The sequence below is a fragment of the Fringilla coelebs genome, assembly GCF_963513975.1.
Source record: "Fringilla coelebs genome assembly, chromosome: 7".
NCBI lineage: Eukaryota > Metazoa > Chordata > Aves > Passeriformes > Fringillidae > Fringilla > Fringilla coelebs.
The window spans coordinates 16,717,793-16,730,941 of NC_140035.1; the positions used below are offsets into that span (position 1 = coordinate 16,717,793).

General features: G+C 39.0%; 1 protein-coding gene across 2 annotated transcripts in view; it reads left to right on the forward strand.

Moving 5' to 3' along the window:
• Nucleotides 1–244: 244 nt before the first annotated feature.
• The window catches only part of PSMD14 (proteasome 26S subunit, non-ATPase 14), a 46,585-nt gene continuing 33,680 nt past the window's right edge, over nucleotides 245–13,149 (forward strand). The window contains exons 1-4 of one of the 2 annotated variants that reach the window (XM_084209103.1): nucleotides 245–337; nucleotides 3,611–3,660; nucleotides 5,212–5,299; nucleotides 8,179–8,230. In XM_084209103.1, the coding sequence (XP_084065229.1) occupies nucleotides 8,183–8,230 (48 nt within the window). In that variant the 5' untranslated portion in view covers nucleotides 245–337; nucleotides 3,611–3,660; nucleotides 5,212–5,299; nucleotides 8,179–8,182. Of the gene's footprint in view, nucleotides 338–599; nucleotides 978–3,610; nucleotides 3,661–5,211; nucleotides 5,300–8,178; nucleotides 8,231–13,149 lie in introns of those variants that run through there. The other variant, XM_084209104.1, reaches the window with a different exon arrangement.

Here is a 13,149-nt window from a genome sequence, read left to right on the forward strand (position 1 = left end):
TGTGATACTGTTCCTATTACAGTATTCATTCTTTTATTGATTTGCTGACTCGGTTGTTGGTTCTGCCATCTTATCGTGTCATTGTTTCAGCACTGGTGACATCCGGCTGCAAAGGGACAAAGTTAACCCACAGCACTTTACAGCAGAGCAGCTCACTGCGTTCCACTCCGGCCCGTTCCACCCGCAGGCCGCGCCTCCCCGGCGCTCTCCCCTCTCAGAAGCTCCTCCCCGCCGGCCGCGGGGCCGGAAGCCGCCGCCGGGTGCCCTGTGAACCGGGAAGGGCTCGGTTTGAATGAGATCCGGCTGATTCACCGCGGCCCGACCGGCTCCGGCCCAGGTGAGGGCCCGGCCTTCTCCGCGCCAGGGCGCTGAGGGGCCCCGCGGCGGCCTCTGCGCGGCGGCGGCGGGAACGCGGCCCGGGGAGTCGGCCCGAGCGCCGGGCAGGGCCGCGGACGGGAGCGGGACGGGACGGGACGGGGCGGGGCGGAGCGGGTCCGGCGGGCGGCACCGGCCCGGACGGGGAGCGCGCTGGGCCCCTGGCCTTTCCGCTGGGAAGTCCGAGCGCTTCGGGGCAGCGGGGACAGCTGCGAACGGGCTGGGAAAGGCGGCGAGAGGGGCCGGGGAGCGGCGCAGGGCGGGGGCCCGGCCGCTGGAGCCGGACGGGCCTCGGCGCCGCACGGGCCCCAGGGCCCGGCCGCCTCCGCCCGGCCCGCTGCGGCCGCTCGTGTTGGGCAGCGGCCGGCGCGCGTTCGTGCTGCGGGCAGCAGCGGTGCCCTGTGCCCTGTCAGAGGCGCCTCACGGACGGCAGCGCTGCTGCTCCCCGAGTGCAGCACTGCCCCGATCCCCGGCAGTGCCGCTGAAGTTAGAGGGGCGCGGGGGGAAGTGGAGGCAAAGCGCTGGCTGGGATACCTGAAGGGGAAGGAAGCAGAATTAAGTAGAGAAGAAGCGATAATCAAAAATTATCACCGCTATTTCTAGTATGCAGCTGACTTAAGTAATGTTTCTGTAACAAATTTGTGTCATATAGTTGGATACTTGTAAACAGTGTGCTGGCGTCATGTCTTAAAGTTGCAGCTGTTTTCGGTATGCTGTGGAAAAACAGAAAGCCAACAGGGATTGAGAGTTTTATGCAATAAAAATAGGTTTTATGCAAATGTATCTCAAAGCTATATAGAACTGAAATGGTACTAGGCAAGCTGAAAAGTCTCACAGATTTGTGTTCATCTAAAAGCTGTCAGCCCTGGGAGTCAGAGGTATCCTGTATGCCTCCGGTGGGGAGTAAACTTGGAAGAAGATTCTGTGGAGCAGCATTCACTGTTTGTGACCATATTGAGACAATGAAAAATATCTATTTGTGAAGAAATTCAGAAATTGGCTAGCATATGAATTGCTTCTGAATCACTTAGTGTGACTTGAATGGCAGGGTTTAGCCTGTAGTTTAATGGGAAATGTTGTGATCCATTATCTGTTGTGACGTGCCATTTCAGTGATATTCATTTGAAAACTATAATTTAGAACATTATAAGTTAAAGAATAATTTTAAAATAGTATTTAATCATACCAGTGTATAAATTAATTTGTAAATAATACCAGTATATAAATTAGTTTGTCAACTTTCTTGGAAGTGATTCACTCCTGACAAAAATTATGGAGTATAAACTAATGGTACCTCTAAGTACCTTGTAACATCTAGAATGATGGGAAAGGGCAGGTGTTAAGGACATTTTGAATAATAGAGAGCTGGTATGATGATTACTTGCTGGACTACTGCATAGTTCCACAATAGTTGTGTGTCTGCTTGCCTTTCTGCAGATTTCAGAGAAGGCCATTACTTCGTGTACTACATAAAATTAAAATTAATTCTGTCGGTTTCTGTGGTGGTGCAGTGGTGTTAGTGAATCTTTGGTTGTCTGTAAGTTTTATGTGAATGTACTTCAGTAGCTTTAAAGCAGTCTGTTTGTATCTGTGTTACTGAAGTAACTCCAGCTCAGCAATATATGTAGTAGAATTAGGTTTGCTGTACTTCTGGAAGTCAGAAAGCAGAGTCTAGGAAGCTGACCTGCAAACTACCTAGTCTAGCTTGGGTCTATTGAGATTCAGGTCTATGTGATCTAGAAACAGGGTACAGAACTGAGCGTGTTATGGAAGCAAAGCGAGAGTCATGTAACTCTGGACTTGCACTACTGAGACTGCATTCATGCATGACATGATTAAACTCTAGCTTTAATGAACAGATTACTTAGAATTGATGGTAACATGTGTATTTTTTTCTTCTTTTTGTACAAAATGTATAGGAAGATAGATGAGGCCTCCCCCACCTTTTCACATGTGAAGTCTCTGTTCAGCTTTGATGACTTTAACTGCAGTGAGGGTTTTTTTGGGGTTTTTTTTTGGTGAAGTAGTATTTTTCTGCAATGTGCACTTTCTCAGTTGATTTACCTGTCTAGCTGTTTGTCATCCCTAGTGAAGCTGAAATGGTTGCAGTTGCACCAAAAACCTTGAGCCACTTCTGAGCACTGTTAATAAAATTGTTGATGATCTGCTGCGTGTAACTCCTCAACAGGAGATGTGGAAGTGCTTGTACAAAGCTTGTTATGTAGTCTCAGGTGGAGAAACTGAGTTACTGAAGATGAAATGATTTGCATCAAGTCTCTCAGTGTACAAATTGCAAAGTAAATTGCTGTCACCTGTGTGTTGCCTGATACTCCCTCCACTAATAGGGCAGTTTAGTAGCCATTGTTTTCTATGTATGTCAAAGCTGATTTTGATATTTATTTCTCTACTAACTCAAAAGTTGCCAAACCAGGAGAACCCTCTTTCATTGAGGGATCACATTGCGGAGTGTTAATGCTAGATAAAAATAGTGCACTGTAGTGTGAAACTCATGTGTCTCATGCAAGGAGATAGAGTAATTTAAGACTATTTCAAGTTGATTTCAAAATACATGTTGCAACATGCCAAGTATAAACACAGTAGCTATTGGTTTATACCTATTTGTGCATACACATTTGTACATGATCCTTTTATATAACTTCATCCTTATGCTACCTAAGAAAAAATGTTTTCATTATTAAAAGTCAGAATTTAAGTGACTAGAAAATACCAGTGAACAACTGAGTGGTGAACCAGAGCTCTCCAAAATGGGCAATTCTTTCCAATTATTGCAGTTACCTAAGAGTAGTTTTAGGAGCAAATCTTAGACGTGGGTTTTAAGATTTCTGTTTTCAGATCAGTGTTGAGATGCTCTGTGTATACTCTCACTGCATTATTAATATTAACTATTTTTCCCTTTTGAGGTAAGGACAATTAAATAAAAATCGCAGTAATGGAAGTTTGGATTTTTAAATAACATCCAGTGACCAAGCTTATTTTATGATGTTTCCAATCATGGACATACATACACAGAGAAGCTATTTAATTCTCTTTTTAAGCCATTAGTGATCATATTGATTTCAGTGATGAGTTCATGTCATCCAAATCCTGCAATGCGCCAAAATGCAAGTTTATTATGATAATTGTCCTTCTGCATTTTTTATGATACAGAACTATTTGATACATTTACTTCCTTAAAGTTATGCTTTAAACAGAGACTGTTAACTCTTCCTTGCAGACAGAAGAAAACAATCAAAATACGTTTTGCCAACTTTGGAAGGAAAAGAGGTGAGATTTACTGTGAACTGTTTGTTTACTTTTCTGGCTTTTATTTCTAAGTATATATAATGTAAGTATATGTGTGTGTGTGAGAATACAGGGTAAAAACCAACAGAGAAGTTGCTAATCAGCCCAGCTTTTTGTGCTTTGTAGCAGAGGTAAGATTCTCAGCTTCTTTTGTGTCTCACTGGGGAACAGACCAAGCTCACAGAGATTTGTTTCTTTCATATCTTTGTAGTAAGTGGGGAAGGGAATGCAAGACCACTGGGTGGTCAGGTGGCAAAAGCTGAATAACTCGGGCCCAGTTGAAGAAATAGCTGCAGTTCTGTTGTAGCCTGTGTTACTGGCTCTTGTGGTCTCTCCTGCATCATTTCCTTCTGCAAAGCTGGCAGGAGGATAGTAACTTTGCATTCAACTTGTCAGTGATTTCCACCCCAGCCTGTCAGCACTGAGAAACTCTGACTTGCTCTGTCTCTTCCAACTTTCCTCCTTTGCTCTTGTACTACTTTGAGATAAGCTTCAAAAGGGTCTCTGTTAAATTGCCTCAGTTACTAAGAAAGAAAACAACCCCCCCCACCCAAACAAAAACCCGAAACAAACCCCCAAAACCCACAGACATTCTCTGAGCAGCTTTAGCTTAAAGAATGATTTGACAGAAATGTCTTCTGGAGCCTGTATTAGTGTTACAAGCAATCAGCTTTTCCAAGACCTCTTTTTCTGTTATGCCAAGATAACTATTTCTGGGATGCAGCATGAAGCCTCTCAGAGAAGTGAACAGGGTTAAACCCAGTGTTTTTGATAGCCTCTCAGTTTGCTGCAGGGCTGCACAAATGGCTGTCCTGGCAGTACTGAGAAAGCAGCATCAAGTTGGTGAGCAGCAGCAGCTTCCTCATTGCTCCTTATGTTAACACTGACATTGAAAAAAAGTCTATCAAATCACAGCTACAGATCATTTCACAGATCTGTTTCAAAACACTGCTCTGTGAATGATTGAGTGGAGGCAATTAATGGGCAGTGTTCTCAGGGAGGAGGATAACATGAATTTTACCTCCTAAATTGAATGTGAAGCAGCCTTTCTCTACCTGAATTCAGGCAAACCTAAAGATCGTTGTCACTTTTCCAATCACACCAACCACTCTTGCAGAAATAAACAGGAAAGCTTTCTGCACCCACAGACTGCTCTTACCCTTGGTGCTTAGGGCATCTTAGCTACAGCAAGAGCTTCTAAAGTAGTAAAAAAAAGACCATGGTTTCAGTTTAAAATGATCAATTAGCTTTAAGTTGCTTAAATTAATTATTAAAATATTTTGAGAATTTAATATTAAAAAATGTTGAGAAAATTGGAAGCTTCTTGCAGTATTATGGATACTTGAGTGAGATCACTTCAAGGAATTGTATGGTAAAAGGAAAAAAAAAAGCCCAGTAAACATTCTTTGGGTTTTTCTTCAATGATGCCTTGTCCTTTTTCAGCTTATCAATGTCACATATCTTTTTTACATGTGCCACGGTTTCTGAATTTTACTAGGTTTCTGCCTTTCTCCTTTCTATTTCCTTCTACAGGAAAGAGACCTACTGGTGTGATCCTTACAGTCAAAAAGTGGGAGCTGCTGCCAGATTTGTTCTGTGAGCACTTCTTGCTGAGCACCAGGTTAGAAATGTATAGTTGTTTTATTTGTAAAGGCTAAAGTTAGCTTCATTAATGTCTTAAAATTTCTCTTAAGCTGTTTTAAGGTTTACAAAAGCATTGTTTGAGAAATGGAATTTATGGCTGAAATAATAGATGTATTAGATGTATTAATAAAAATTAAAATCTGTTTTGGCGAATGTATTTTATTAACTTAAATTTTTCAGGTATTTATACATCTCAATAGACAAACATGTTTAGGTCCATATAGTCTATAGCCTACTAAAGCATATTCAGTTGCACATAGGCAAGTAAAGCATTAGCTGCCAAAACTCTAACCAGAATCATGTCATGGAGCTAATGAAATAATTTGCAGTTCATCTAGAACTGTGTTTTGGAGATTTTCTGTTTGTGCTGCTATCTTGAAAATCTGAATATCTCAGTTCAATGACTGTTCTGTGGGAAACGTTAGGTGTCTGTAATACAGTGAGATTTTGTTGTAAAGTTATGCTGATAAGTAGTCAGTTTGTTTAACACTTTAGTCTAATCCAACTCTGATATGGCAAAATATATGGCTTTTATAAATGATGTACTATACTGTTGGGTTAGAAACTGGAATAAACTGTGTAAATGAAATATTAATTAATTAGTACAAGCTATTGCTTTTCACTTCTTTTATAGGATTTGTTATTTATTTATTATTTCTTAAATGTACATAGGCAATGTACCTCATCAGTTCATGGAAGTTGCTGTAGTTGTCAGAACTACCAGTTTTAGGGTTACCAGTTTAGAGACTAAAAGTTTCTTAAAATAAATGAACAACCATGATGGATTAAAATAATAGTTTTAGGAGCTTAAATATACTTCTCAGTTACTCTTCAGCCCTCTTTAGTCACAGAAGATGAATCATTGTGGGTTTCAATGGAGGAGTATCTTCCACAGAGGGGTAACATGAACTGTAGTTGGCGTTAATTTGTGGTAACATTGTGACTGTTTTATTGAAGCCATTTAACATACGCTTACATAATATCTTTAAACAGCAACTTGACCTTTCCAAGGAAATCCTCCAACTTGATTTGGAATTTATTGTAGTTCAGGATAGAAAAGCATATACACTGTGTGCAGCTTTTGCCTCTAAAAAAGAAGCTTGGTGTCAATGGCTTAGTGAAGAAGTGAACCATAACCACTGACCCTTCAGTAAACTCCTTTTAAATTTATATGGTGCCAGTGGAGCTTTAAGAAAGTACTTACTGCTAGCTGAGGCTGCATTTGTTGGATTTGCAGGTTCTACAAAATCAAGAGAGTGAATCATATTAAACTAATAACCTGATAGTTCACTGAACTGGGAAAGTGAATTTAGCAAAACGGGCAGGTATTTCTGATCAATGTATCTTGGCTATTGTTAAGAAGTTATTAAAGCAGGAAGTAAAATGCTGCTTCTTTATGTGTTTAGAAACTTAAACTATTTGTTTTAAGTTTATACTGGAAATAAAACTTGTTAGTCTAGCAAATATCAGAAGAAATTCTGAACATGGTGGTGACATTCACCTTCAGCATGAAGGTTTTTTCATGTACAAAGCAAATATATTTTTGAAGTTCTTTTGCATAATTATTTCAGAAGAAGGCTATTAAATAAGTATTATTAGTGTAATCTGAAATCATGTATATGATTCTCTTATGTGTAATGTGACATCTGCTTGGAGGGTGAATGTATTTTGGTAATCATATTTGATGTTCTCAATTGATTTCAAATCCTGAACAGGCTTTATTGTGTTGTATTAAAACTTGTCCAGTTAAGACCATAATTTTTGATGCTGTGCTTTATATCTTCTATTTCTCAAATAATATAAGCCAGTAAAATTTTCTGATTTCTGTAGGCCTTGGAAATTGCTTGATTTGATGAAAACAGATGTTTAAAAATTAATATTCAGTAGGCCTTTTTAAAATTTTATGGATCAGTTTGTTGTATAGAGTTAAGAAGTTGAAAAAGCCAAGTAAGTGTGGTAAACTTCTGTTAAAGCTGGGGCAGAACCTATACCTAGGTATCCACCATGAAATTGTAAATGTCTTTTCAACAACAGAAAGTGAAGAAACTGTAGAGAAAGAAACAGCAGTGTAATTTTTTAGGTTGGGCAGCTTAGCAGCCTTTATTCCTGGGGATCACCCCCTTGAAAGTTACAAGATACAAAAACTGATGCTTTTTATTTTTTTTTTAAGGAAAACGTTTCATTGATTGGAATAATCTTGCACTAAAGCAATGGCACATGCAAGACTGGGAATGTATTAAATGACTGTACTGTCACTAGTCTTCTAACTATATACACATTAAATGTTTACTTTACAGTATTTCTTTTAGTATAATGAGTTCATTAAAAAAAAGCTTTTGATGCTAATTCAGGGATCCATAATCTGCTTGGTGTCTTTCACATGTAGTTTTGATGATAACTGACAAGCTGTAAGTTAATTAGCACGGAACTTACTAATGAGGATGCTAAAATCCTTACTTTAAGATTTTTATTGATGATTTCTGAGCAAATGAAAGTAAATTCAATTGTATATCTAGTAAGTTTTAGGAACTTTCTGGCTGTAGGTACTGATCATAAGTAACAAAAATCCCCCAATTAATTGACTGATGGGAAAGTTTTGAGAAGTTTGACAAGAGTGTTCGTCTTCAGAAATGGGGATAACCCAAAACCAAAGCAATAAAGCAAAGTCTGTTAATTAGCATGGAAGACAGCTTCTTGAATTAATATGTGGTGTTAATTAACAGGAAGTCTGATGTTGTGTTGTAATTACCACCAATATTTTTGACATACTGAGTGACTGAAGGTGAATTATATAGATAACAATTTAGTAAACATTTCGAGCTTGGGAACATTTTTCCTTTGTTTCTGTTTTTCTAGAAATATGGATAGACTTCTGCGACTGGGAGGAGGTATGCCTGGGCTGGGACAGGTTAGTATATGGCTTGTCAATCTTTTCTTTAAAATTAATAAATTTTGGAGTATTTCTTCTATTATGCTATCATATTTTAAAACAGCATTGAAAAAACATTGTTCATAGTAATAGTCTTTGACTCGAGAGATTTTATGTGTGTATGCATGTCTTTGTTACAACCTGGCCTTTTTTTTTTTGTGAATGAGTACATGTGTTGGCACTAAGTTTACAGAATGTTTACAAACCTTTCTTTTTGTGTCTGAGCATTTTAAAATTTGTATTGAAAATCATTTGAAACACATAACACATTTTTTTAAAAAAACAGTTTCCAATAATATGGAATTTCAGAACATGAAGAGTATTTATTCTAAAGGGCCAAGCACATCCACTGCTCTTTCATAAATTACATATTTCAGTTCTTGGATCACATTGTGAATGGGGCATTATAAGATACTGAAGTATATGTAAATTTCAAGAGGTAATTTGAATGGAGTTTATCACTTGTGGGTAGTTGTAGCTACCTGTGTGTTTTATTGTGTCTCCTCTTGTTGATTGTTCTTACTTCTGTAACTACTCACAGCAAGAAGGCCCCCCTGGCAGCTGTCCTATTCACACTGTATGGCTTCTTCCTCCTCTACAGCAAGTGCTTTTTTCCTTGATCAACTGTAATGACCAGCAGTCTTCAAAAATAAAATCAAATTAATCTTGTTACATTGTGCTGATTGCTGTGGATAGAGGTGAAAAAATAATTAGGAACTTCTTTACTTCTTTGTTTGAGATCTGTAGGAAGAATTATTTCCTTAAGGAATGGGCTCGATTGTAATTTCCTTTGTAGTCCTTTCCTTTGGTTGGCTGTGGTAGCTGGCCTTTCTCTGTTTCCTCATCTGCCTCGTGGTCTCTTTTCAAGTTGAGAATCCAGACTCTTGGTTCTGGAGGACTCAGTTCTCTGTGTCTTGAGCTTCAGGATGTGTGTCCAGGGTTTCTTCTGGGATGGTTGAAATTGCTAGACCCAAAGCTTCTTTTGGTTGTATATAGTGTGTTTGTGTCCAGTGTAACTACAGGAGTAGTTTAATACTGAAGCATTTGGTGAAATATTCTAGGCTGATCTACAGACTCTAGATGTTTCGCCAAATAAGCTGTAACTTTTGGTGCATAATTTTTTTCCCCCTTTTTATAGCTAAAATTCTATTCACGTTCTCTTAGTGAATCTTCAAGCCGCCCTCAGTTATTTTTAGTTTCACTTTCTTAAACAGTTATTTCTCTTGTTCCTCTGAGCTGCCAGCCTGCTTCATGACTCTTCATTTTTTTAACATCTGTGCAGTCTAATCTCTCAAGCTTTCACTTCTTAGTCCTCTCTGAACTTGACGCTTATCAAAGCTGTTTTTCAAATTTACTGTTAACTCTCTGCTGTTTTCTGAATTTTACATCTTTAACTTGAAGCTTGCTAGAAAATTGTGGCAGACAATAGAACATAACATTCAGAGGAAGCTTGCTGAACTCCTCTGGTAGCTTTGGCCTGCAAAGCTGCTCTGTGTTTGTTTAAATATGGAATTGTCTCTTAAATGAGTTGATGAGTATATGTTAGATGGAAAAAAAGGCATAAAACTGAATTGCTCTTTACTCAAGCTGCTGCTTGCACTGGATGTCTTGACTACATTTGCAGTCTTTTGGTTTATTGAATCAGCGGGAAGGCTTTTCAAATAGAATATTTTTATGTCCTTAAAATAATGTGTTTCAAAGGACCTTGAAAGGTCACTTATATTCTGGGTATCTATTGTTGATAATTGAGATTGAGAGAAAATCCAGAGTGAATCAGGTGTCTTTGAGATGGAAGAGAGGAGAAAGGTATTTCTTGGATATATTTTGCAATGCTAGAAAGCAAAATTATTACCATTTGTTTGCACTAGAGTGTTTTAAGCAACAGAACTTTTTGTTCTTATTGCTGTGTCACAGTTGTTCTAAAGGTTGAACATAGTAAAAACATCTGACTGAGTCATTCTTGCCAGCATGAGAATCATCTGTATAGTCTGGTAGAAAAAGAGGCATTTTCAAAGTAATTTTATCACATAGTTTGGAGATTGCTTTTTCTTGTAGCTTGGGGTCTGCTTAGCAAGAGGAATGCATCACATAAAGTCTGCTAAGAGTCTTTTTGGTTTGTTTTGTAATTGATGTTAAAGCACTGGCAGATGCTTGGTGAGCACAGTTTCTGTTTGATCTCTGCCAAGGGATTCCTTCTTAGTGACCTGCCTGAGCTTCTTCAGCAGCAGTTACTTTGCTCTTTCCCCTTGGCAAAATTACCTCTTCTGGTTATTGTCTCATTGAGGTTCTCTTGGTCTTCTTAATTTCCAAACTCAGATACATTGTCCCAAATGCGCTTTAAGTTCACGTGTTTGCAATATGCTTTGCAAGTCTTTTGGTGTAGTGTATGACACTTGAGAACTGTTCTCACTGAATTTGTGGTTCTCTTTCCTTACTTCTTGCTCCTTCCTGCTATTGAGTTGTTGATTGGCCTTCAGGGGTCCAGAGCTGGTCAGTGCTGAATCCCATCTACCTTAAGCCTGTCTTCAAATGGCTACTAAACAAATCTTTAAGGAAGTAATCTTAAACTGATACTTCAGCAATAAACTTTCCTTCCAGTGACATGTGGCTTAGAAATCTTGAGGCATTTCTTCTCTTTTAATCATAGGTGGACAAAGAGCTGTCTTAGTAGGGCAGGAGGTGGACAAGAGAGGAGAAGGGGAGAGAATCTTGCAACTTTTGGCAATACATGAGCCGTTGACAGTGTTTTCTGACAGTGTGCTTGGTCATTAACTGTGTATTCTTTTTATGGTAGGGTACCTGTGTTCAGTTTTGAACTTGATGCCAGAAGTATGACCACCTTTGGGACACTGCTTCATGCAGGAATTGTGTCTTACACGACTGGTGTTGTACCTGGTCCATAAGTTTGTTTTGTCTTGAGTTTATGTTCTTGTGATAAATGCATAAGATGAGTGAATACATGAATGAATGAAGCCTTTTAGAAAAGATGTAAAAGATTGAAAGGGCTGTGATGTCTCAAAGAAAATCTTATGAACTTCAAATTCGCTCCTGTATTTCATGGGAATACAGATTTTGGCAACGCCCTTGTTCTTCTTCACTTACATAGTCTCCTTTCTCTCTCCTTCTGCCCCTTGTCATGTTGGGTTTTTCTACTTATCTTCTCTTTCCTGAATCATTCTTTTCTGTTTGTCCCTCTGGAATACTGCCTACCACAGAATTTCGCTAGTGGTTTAGTACTTTGATTTGCATTGTACATTTGCTGCAGACAAATGAACAGGTTTGTGGGGTACGTAAAAGCATTCTGCTTATGTAGCAGGCAGGAATTTGGAGCAACACTTCTCTTCATTTTGTATGCTGAACTATTGTTTGCTGGTGAAATCAATTCCACATATGCCTCTATTAGGCAATCCCACTGCAAAGGATGTGAGCAAATTAAGTGCATTTGTAGCCAAGCTTTTCTCTCCATCACTTACAGACTAGTAATTCAAGTTAAGCAAGTTCTTGTCCACACTAGCACATGCTGGTTTTCTGAATCCAGATGTGATAGAAAGCAGTGAAATAGTGACACTTTTGAAAGAGGCCTTTAAAGTAATTTTTCATTGCTTGTTAGATTTTTGAAAATATTCATTTACATTGCTCTGTTAGTGCAGGCAACTGTTCTAGTACAATAAATGAAAAATAAAACTGATTCTGTATTTTTGAATTAACGTATTTGATGACAGAGGGGAAGAGGAAAAATTCCAATGGGAAGGAGGGGGACACAGAGAACTGACCTGTGTCTTGTTAGGAGTGTTTACACCTTGACTTGGAATATAGAAAAAGAAGTGCAGATAGCTATTTTATTTGAATCATGGACTTGCCAATTAGCCATCAAGTGCTTCCATCTGTGAAATAGTTGATCAGATGGGTTAGCTGGGATGTTTCCAGATTAGGGCATTGTAAATGGCACTTGAAAACTGTCACTTTGATTAGGAGGTTTCAAATACTGCACTGCTTGGTGCTGTGGAACCTTTTTCCCCTCATAGGATCTTGGGTTTTTTAGAGCATGCTTTCCCTGTTTAGTAAATCTGTGGCACCATTGGAACTTGGGAGACCTGCTGCTGATCTAAAGTTCTGCTTTGTGTGCTGATCTAGTCAGGGTGGCTGTTGGAGGACAGCACAGTGCACTCTTTTGTGGGGCTTCCAAAGAGGAGTTGACGGTCTGGCAGACAGAGGAGGGTCAAGCTCTGTGTAGATCATTCCCAATTAACAATTAGATGCAAATTTCCTTGAGTTACTTCATTAACCTGATGTGTCATTTGAGTACATGCCTTTTTCTTGCATCTTACATCTTCCATATGTAAACAAAAACATCCAACAACAATAAAAACCTCAAACCCAAAACAAACCCAGACACCGCCATTCCTCCTCTCCAAAAAAACCCAAAAAACAAAACAATAAAACAACCCAAAACCAGGCCAACCCAAACAGGAAAAACTGCAACACCTTACCATCTTACTGAAAATTATTTTGGTTCATTGATTCTTGAAACAGCTTGTGTTTTAATTTGAAGGGTGTAAATGTGTTGTCTTTAATTAAGTACCTTTTTCATTGTAAAGCTGTAGAGTGTTCTGGTATCTCAGTATCTGTTTAGCTGTATGACTTTCTCCTTTCTGTGTCTCCTGGGTATGTGGTATGTATGCTTTATGTGGTTTGAATTGTGGTGGTACACTGTTGTCTGCTTCTCATGTGTCATTGAAGCTTCAGATACCCCTTTTGAGATTATTTTGCCAGGGGAATAAGTCTGAATTATAGCTCGTAAAATTATGCATCATTTCTGTGCCATTGCTTCTGAGACATTTTCCAGCAAAGTTCTCAAGTACGAAGAATGTTACTATTTCTAGAACTCAAATGTAATT